Source organism: Pristiophorus japonicus, chromosome 30 (assembly GCF_044704955.1).
Source record: "Pristiophorus japonicus isolate sPriJap1 chromosome 30, sPriJap1.hap1, whole genome shotgun sequence".
Taxonomy (NCBI): Eukaryota; Metazoa; Chordata; class Chondrichthyes; family Pristiophoridae; genus Pristiophorus; species Pristiophorus japonicus.
In genome coordinates, this window is record NC_092006.1 from 4,865,502 (window position 1) to 4,873,734 (window position 8,233).

At 47.0% G+C, this 8,233-nt stretch overlaps 1 protein-coding gene across 1 annotated transcript; it reads left to right on the plus strand.

The window, feature by feature from the left end:
* The first annotated feature begins 314 nt into the window (after window positions 1-314).
* On the plus strand, window positions 315-7,985 carry LOC139240095 (immunoglobulin kappa light chain-like). The gene is made up of 6 exons (XM_070868472.1): window positions 315-439; window positions 3,373-3,711; window positions 3,803-4,108; window positions 5,347-5,463; window positions 5,566-5,624; window positions 7,813-7,985. Exons 1-6 carry the CDS (start codon window positions 397-399, stop codon window positions 7,846-7,848), a joined length of 900 nt encoding a protein of 299 aa, XP_070724573.1. The 5' UTR covers window positions 315-396; the 3' UTR covers window positions 7,849-7,985.
* The last annotated feature ends 248 nt before the right edge of the window (window positions 7,986-8,233 follow it).

Below are 8,233 nucleotides of genomic sequence, written 5' to 3' on the forward strand. Positions count from 1 at the left end.
GATCAGTATAACCTCTCTCAATTCTGGTGTCATCTTTCTGAATCTTGTTTACACCCGCTCCAGTGCCTCTATATTCTTTTGAAAGATGGAGACCAGAACCGTGCGCAGTGCTCCAAGTGTGGTCAAACTAACATGCGTAGAGACGAGGTGCCTTCTGTAACACAGATGGTGTGTGTGTGTTTTATCTCTTTACCTGTAAAAACAGGAAACCCACACAGAGCTTTCTGCCTTGGCACTATTTTGCAGCCCAAATCGTACATTTATTAATAAACACAGTGCGTGCTTACCACAATTGGCTCGGCATTTCACACCAGCCTCGCACCGACCTGCTGACAAGCATTCCTCCCTGAGCTGCCAGTCCCAGCATCAGAGTTCAACCCTCCTGGGGCAGTGATAATGAGCTTCTGTGGCCTCTGTGTGCTGTTCCATCTCTTCCAAGGTGAGATAGCCTTCGATGTTTTGCCAGAGTGGGGAAGGGGTTAGGAGAGAGTCAACCAAGGGAAGGGTTTTGGAGCGAATTAATAAGGAAAAGGGTTTTGGAGAGAATTAATAAGGTGAAGGGTTTTGGAGGGAATTAATAAGGAGAAGGGTTTTGGATAGAATTAATGAGGAGAAGGGTTTTGGAGAGAATTAAAAAGGAGAAGGGTTTTGGAGGGAATTAATAAGGAGAAGGGTTTTGGAGAGAATTAAAAAGGAGAAGGGTTTTGGAGGGAATTAATAAGGAGAAGGGTTTTGGATAGAATTAATAAGGAGAAGGGTTTTGGAGAGAATTAAAAAGGAGAAGGGTTTTGGAGGGAATTAATAAGGAGAAGGGTTTTGGATAGAATTAATGAGGAGAAGGGTTTTGGAGAGAATTAATAAGGAGAAGGGTTTTGGATACAATTAATCAGGAGAAGGGTTTTGGATAGATTTAATAATGAGAAGGGTTTTGGATAGAATTAATAAGGAGAAGGGTTTTGGAGAGAATTAATAAGGAGAAGAGTTTGGATAGATTTAATAATGAGAAAGGTTTTGGATAGAATTAATAAGGAGAAGGGTTTTGGAGAGAATTAATAAGGAGAAGGGTTTTGGAGAGAATTAATAACGAGAAGGGTTTTGGAGAGAATTAATAAGGAGAAGGGTTTTGAATAGATTTAATAATGAGAAGGGTTTTGGATAGAATTAATAATGAGAAGGGTTTTGGATAGAATTAATAATGAGAAGAGTTTGGATAGATTTAATAATGAGAAAGGTTTTGGATAGAATTAATAAGGAGAAGGGTTTTGGAGAGAATTAATAAGGAGAAGGGTTTTGGATACAATTAATAAGGAGAAGGGTTTTGGATACAATTAATAAGGAGAAGGGTTTTGGATAGAATTAATAAGGAGACGAGTTTGGATAGATTTAATAATGAGAAAGGTTTTGGATAGAATTAATAAGGAGAAGGGTTTTGGATACAATTAATAAGGAGAAGGGTTTTGGATAGATTTAATAATGAGAAGGGTTTTGGATAGAATTAATAAGGAGAAGGGTTTTGGAGAGAATTAATAAGGAGAAGGGTTTTGGAGAGAATTAATAAGGAGAAGGGTTTTGAATAGATTTAATAATGAGAAGGGTTTTGGATAGAATTAATAAGGAGAAGGGTTTTGGATAGAATTAATAAGGAGAAGGGTTTTGGAGAGAATTAATAAGGAGAAGGGTTTTGGATAGAATTAATCAGGAGAAGGTTTTGGAGAGAATTAATAAGGAGAAGGGTTTTGGAGAGAATTAATGAGGGGAAGGTTTTGGAGAGAGTTAATAAGGAGGAGGGTTTTGGAAAGCATTAATAAGGAGAAGGGATTTGGAGAGAATTAATAAGGAGAAGGGTTTTGGATAGAATTAATAATGAGAAGGTGTTTTGGATAGAATTAATAATGAGAACGGTTTTGGATAGAATTAATAAGGAGAAGGGTTTTGGAGAGAATTAATAAGGAGAAGGGTTTTGGCTAGATTTAATAATGAGAAGGGTTTTGGATAGAATTAATAATGAGAAGGGTTTTGGAGAGAATTAATAAGGAGAAGGTGTTTTGGATAGAATTAATAATGAGAACGGTTTTGGATAGAATTAATAAGGAGAAGGGTTTTGGAAAGAATTAATAAGGAGAAGGGTTTTGGAGAGAATTAATAATGAGAACGGTTTTGGATAGAATTAATAATGAGAAGGGTTTTGGATAGAATTAATAAGGAGAAGGATTTTGGAAAGAATTAATAAGGAGAAGGGTTTTGGATAGATTTAATAAGGAGAAGGGTTTTGGATAGATTTAATAAGGAGAAGGGTTTTGGATAGAATTAATAATGAGAAGGGTTTTGGATAGAATTAATAAGGAGACGGGTTTTGGATAGAATTAATAAGGAGAAGGTTTCCGATCGAGTAAAGAAGGAGAGATTGTTTCCAGTGGGAGGAGGGTGGGTAAGCAGAGGACACATGTTTGAGATAATCGGTAACAGAACCAGAGGGGGAGTTCAGGACGTGATTTCAAGCCCTGGGAGCTTGTGCTCGGGAACGCGCTGCCTGAAAGGGGCACTGGGAGCAGATGAAAAAGTGACTTTCAAACGGGGGAATTGGATAAATATTTGGAAAGGAGGCAATATGCCGGGCTGTGGGGAAAGAGCAGGGGCGGAGTGGGAATGATTGAGTCGCTCTGTCACAGAGCCGGCACAACACAGGTTTGATGGGCCGAATGGCCTCCTGTGTTGCATCGTTCGATGATACACAAGTTTGCGTTTAACTATAATTTTTTTAAGAAGCAGCTTAGATATTGGGCAAAGTATAAAGGTGTGCGGGCTTCGCTCAATACCGATCGCGCGACTTTGGAGCCGAACATTGTGATGGGTGAGTGGAAGCGAATGTGACACTGAACTGCCCCCTAACTGAGATAAAGATGTCAGTGAACTCCGGTATTTGAAGGCGAGGGTCTGCCGTTGGGAGAGGGGGGCCTGTCTAGTGGAATTAGTGAGAAAGCTATCGCCCCATTTTAACATAATCAAGCGCCCCCCGGTCCCCAACCCCTGGAGAGATGGATTGGAGAGCCGGGTTAGACCAGGGGGAAGCATAATCGGTTTGGGAGAAGGCTTTTGCAATCTTAACTGCAGCCAGTCGCCATGGTGCTCGCCAATGATTGGAGCGGATTTCACAGCGAACGGACTCGGACTGTGCGCCTGTGGGAATTGCGGGCGGAGAGGCGCAATTTAACGGTGCGCAGCGCGGCGGAATTTCCCACACGCGCTCCCGACGCGCCAGTGGAGGGGAATTTGAGATGTGTCGGTATCCAGGGTGACTCGGGGGCCTATAACCTGTTGTTAATATTGTGTTTTTTTAATTTTTGTGTCCCCCCCCCCGCAACCTTGTCTCAGCTGTCGTGTCTCAGGCGGTCTTGAGCCAATTTCCGGCGCTGCTAACGGCCGATGTCGGGAGCCTGGTCAAACTGCAATGCCAGTCCGGGAGGCTGGCCCCGGGCATCGTTTACTGGTACACACACTGGCCCCGAGAGGGCATGCGGCTCGTTTACAAAACCGGACGGTTCGTGACGCCCGGGGGAAGATTTTCCGGCGAGGTATGCAAGCAATCGGGGAATTATTCGCTGGTCATTGACAATGTCCAGAGGAACGATTCTGGGCGGTATTACTGCGCTGCTCCAAACGCCGGGAATCGGACCCTGATATTCGGGACTGGCACCACGCTGGTGATCACAGGTAATCCCACACGCCCATCCAATTGTGCGTCGAGACACCAATTCAAACCTGCCTTGTGCGCCTGGTTAATTCCAATTTCCCTTCCATCTAGCGGGCCCCCCGGTCCTCTTCCTCTTAACGCCGCCGCCGGCTGAGATTCCCCGGCTGGAGAGGGTGCCCTTGATGTGTCTGGTGCGGGGCGCTGCTCCTGACTCCTCCCCCATCCGCTGGCTGGTTGCGGGACGGGCCGCCGAGGGACGGAGCGAGCCCGGGACGCTGGAGCCGGACGGGAGCTATACCGCCAGAAGCGTCCTGAGCGTCTCGGCCGAAACCTGGCGCAGCGGCGCCGTCTGCACTTGCACCGTTCCGATCAACGCCACCGGGGATCTCCTGAGTGAAAGCGTCGCGTCTCCGGGAGGTAACTGGAGCTACTGGCGGTTTGCCAAATAGTTAGTGATAATAATGTTCATTATAGTATTGCTGGGATGTGAGGGTTTTTTTTGCACGAGAGATTGTGTAGAATGGGCCTATGTTCTCTGGAGTTTCGTATAAGATGATGAGGGGGCTTGACAAGCTGGATGCAGAGAGGATGTTTCCACTGATGGGGGAGTCTAGAACTAGAGGGCATAATCTCAGAATAAGGGGCCGCCCATTTAAAACTGAGATGAGGAGGAATTTCTTCTCTGAGGGTTGTAAATCTGTGGAATTCGCTGCCTCAGAGAGCTGTGGAAGCCGGGACATTGAGTAAATTTACGATAGAAATAGACAGTTTCTTAACTGATAAGTAATTAAGGGGTTATGGGGAGCGGGCAGGGAAGTGGAGCTGAGTCCATGATCGGATCAGCCATGATCGTATTGAATGGCGGAGCAGGCTCGAGGGGCCGAATGGCCGACTCCTGCTCCTATTTCTTATGTTCTTATGGAGTTTCGAAGAAGGAGAGGTGATCTCATTGAAACGTACAAGACTCTGAGGGGGATTGACAGGGTGGATGCAGGGAGGGTGTTTCCCCCCGGGGCTGGGGAGTCTAGAACCAGGGGTCACACAGTCTCAGGGTAAGGGGTTGGCCATTTAAGACTAAGATGGGGAGAACGTTCTTCACTTGCGATTTACTACGTTACAGGCGCTATATAAATATAAGTTGTTGTATATTGGGAGCACTAGTATGGAAAAGTAGTATTTTATAAATGACATGAGTTTGGAAAACAGCGAGACAGAGAGAGACCATATACACAAACCTGTAAATGTGGGAAGGGCAGGTTGGCGAGCTGGTTAAACTGGCTTACGGGGTACTTGAATTTATATAAGGAGATATTGGAACAGTTGACCAAAAGCTTGGTCAAAGAGGGAGGTTTTACAGAAGGAGGAGAGGCGGAGAGGTTTAGGGAGAGAGTTCCAGAGCTTGGGGCCCCAGGCAGCTGAAGGCACGGCCACCAATGGTGGAGCGATAGAAATCGGGGGGAATGCTCAAGAGGCCAGGATTGGAAGAGCGCAGAGATCACAGCCACTTACGTTGAGACAGTTCATAGTTCGTCACCATGTCTTTGATGATTCGGGCCAAAAACCAGCTTCAAACCCTCAGCGGACGAGGTTTCAGAATTTGACTGAATTATTTTGTGTTTCGCTCATTTCACAAGAGTTGTCTTTCTGCCGTTCAGAGCCCCTTCACAGCTCGACCTGCCGCTTCGCGCTTTATGCCAGCCTGGCGATGGCTCCTCTTGTGATGGGGTTGATCGGTGTCGCGGTGGCACGGCGTGGCAAGACTCGCCAACCAGGTACTGCCCGTCTGAGCCAAACCCTCAATTTCGCCTTTAGCTGAACCTCTCCCTTTGGCGTGCCGGCCTGGACATTAACGCCAGTCATCTTCTTAAACCTAGAGAGTGCAGCCACGACTGACCGAGGTACCGCTTCAAGAATAAAGAAAGCAGAAGAGGAGGTAGGTGCCACAAAGATGGGAGATGTTATTTTCATTAAAGAGCGGGGGGCGGGACTAATTGGATCATGCTTTCAAAGAGCCGACACAAGCTCGAAGGGCCAACTAGCCTCCTTCTGTGCTGTAAGATTCTATACTGGTGTCAAGTGTTTCATTGGTGTCCATGGACATGTCCGTTGTCAGTAACTTCAATGAGACATTCACATTAATACACTTGTGCCTCTCTCAGAAACAACCCAAAGCTATTCACCTGCAATGAATTGCATAAGAACATAAGAACATAAGAATTAGGAACAGGAGTAGGCCATCTAGCCCCTCAAGCCTGCTCCACCATTCAACAAGACCATGGCTGATCTGGACGTGGACTCAGCTCCACTTACCCGCCCGCTCCCGTAACCCTTAATTCCCTTATTGGTTAAAAATCTATCTATCTGTGACTTGAATGCATTCAATGAGCTAGCCTCAACTGCTTCCTTGGGCAGAGAATTCCACAGATTCACAACCCTCTGGGAGAAGAAATTCCTTCTCAACTCGGTTTTAAATTGGCTCCCCCGTATTTTGAGGCTGTGCCCCCTAGTTCTAGTCTCCCCGACCAGTGGAAACAAACTCTCTGCCTCTATCTTGTCTATCCCTTTCATTATTTTAAATGTTTCTAGAAGATCACCCCTCATCCTTCTGAACTCCAACGAGTAAAGACCCAGTCTACTCAATCTATCATCATAAGGTCACCCCCTCATCTCCGGAATCAGCCGAGTGAATCGTCTCTGTACCCCCTCCAAAGCCAGTATATCCTTCCTTAAGTAAGGTGACCAAAACTGCACGCAGTACTACAGGTGCGGCCTCACCAATACCCTATACAGTTGCAGAAGGACCTCCCTGCTTTTGTACTCCATCCCTCTCGCAATGAAGGCCAACATTCCATTCGCCTTCCTGATTACCTACTGCACCTGCAAACTAACTTTTTGGGATTCATGCACAAGGACCCCCAGGTCCCTCTGCACCGCAGCATGTTGTAATTTCTCCCCATTCAAATAATATTCCCTTTTACTGTTTTTCTTCCCAAGGTGGATGACCTCACACTTTCCGACATTGTATTCCATCTGCCAAACCTTAGCCCATTCGCTTAACCTATCTAAATCTCTTTGCAACAGTGATGTCTTGCATTTAAATAGCGCCTTTGATGTCCTAAGGCGCTTCACAGGAGCATTAGTCAGACAAAAATTAAAGGTCGAACCCCACGAGGAGAGATTACGACAGGTGAGCAAAGGCTTGGCCGAGGAGGGAGGTTTTAAGGAGGAGAGAGGGGCGGAGAGGTTTAGGGAGGGAGTTCCAGAGCTTGGGGCCCAGGCAGCTGAAGGCACGGCCACCGATGGTGGAGCGATTATAATCAGGGATGGTCAAGAGGGCAGAATTGGAGGAGCAGTAGGAGATAGGGAGGGATGTAGGTGCTGGAGGAGAGTACAGAGATAAGGAGGGGTGTATGGGCTGGAGGAGATTACAGAGATAGAGAGGGGTGTAGGGGCTGGAGCAGGTTACAGAGATAGGGAGGGGTGTAGGGGTTGGAGGGGGTTACAGAGATAGGGAGGGGTGTAGGGGTTGGAGGGGGTTACAGAGATAGGGAGGGGTGTAGGGGCTAAAGGAGGTCACAGAGATAGGGAGGGATGTAGGGGCTGGAGGAGGTTACAGAGTTAGGGAGGGATGTAGAGGCTGGAGGAGGTTGCAGAGATAGGGAGGGGTGTAGGGCTGGAGGAGAGGCAGTACTGAGGGAGCGCCGCACTGTCGGAGGAGCAGTACTGAGGGAACACCGCACTGTCGGAGGGACCGTCTTTCGGCTGAGACGTTAAACCGAGGCACCATCTGCCCTCTCGGTTGTAAAAGATCTATTGGAAGAAGAGCAGGGGGAGTTCTCCCCGGTGTCCTGGGGCCAATATTTATCCCTCAACCAACATCACTAAAAACAGATGATCCGGGTCATTATCACATTGCTGTGTGTGGGAGCTTGCTGTGCGCAAATTGAGCTGCCGCGTTTCCCACAATACAACAGTGACTGCACTTCAAAAAGTACTTCATTGGCTGTAAGGCGCTTTGGGACGACCGGTGGTGGTGAAGGGCGCTATAGAAATGCACGTCTATTTCTTTTCAATATAGTTGAGCAGGAAGGTAACGGTTTTCTCGTGTTGTTCCTTCACAGACTATGTACGCGCACCTGGCATTCGCTGTGGATTAGACCGCATCGTGAGAGCGGGAAGGGTTTGCCAATATCCTCCCGGTCCGGATCGGAAGAGTTGGGGCCTTGAGAAATACAGCGCCCACTCGCCGCGCCCTCAGTCACAACCTGTGCACGGTGACCATTCACTCCAATGTCCCCGAACTCCCAGTGTGACTTTCCTCTGCCGGTAGTTTTGATCAATCTTTGATTCTTGTCTTTATTAGCGTTGCAATAAAAAACATTTTATTCTCTTTACAACCTCATGCCCACTTCGAATGCATCCGTTATCAGACACAGAGAAGCGGAATTTATTGTTGAAATCGATGATAACTGTTGCTAAAGGGGCCAATTATCTCAGGATTTGTGTTCAGTTTAACTGTCAGAGGGACGAACGTGCATTTTA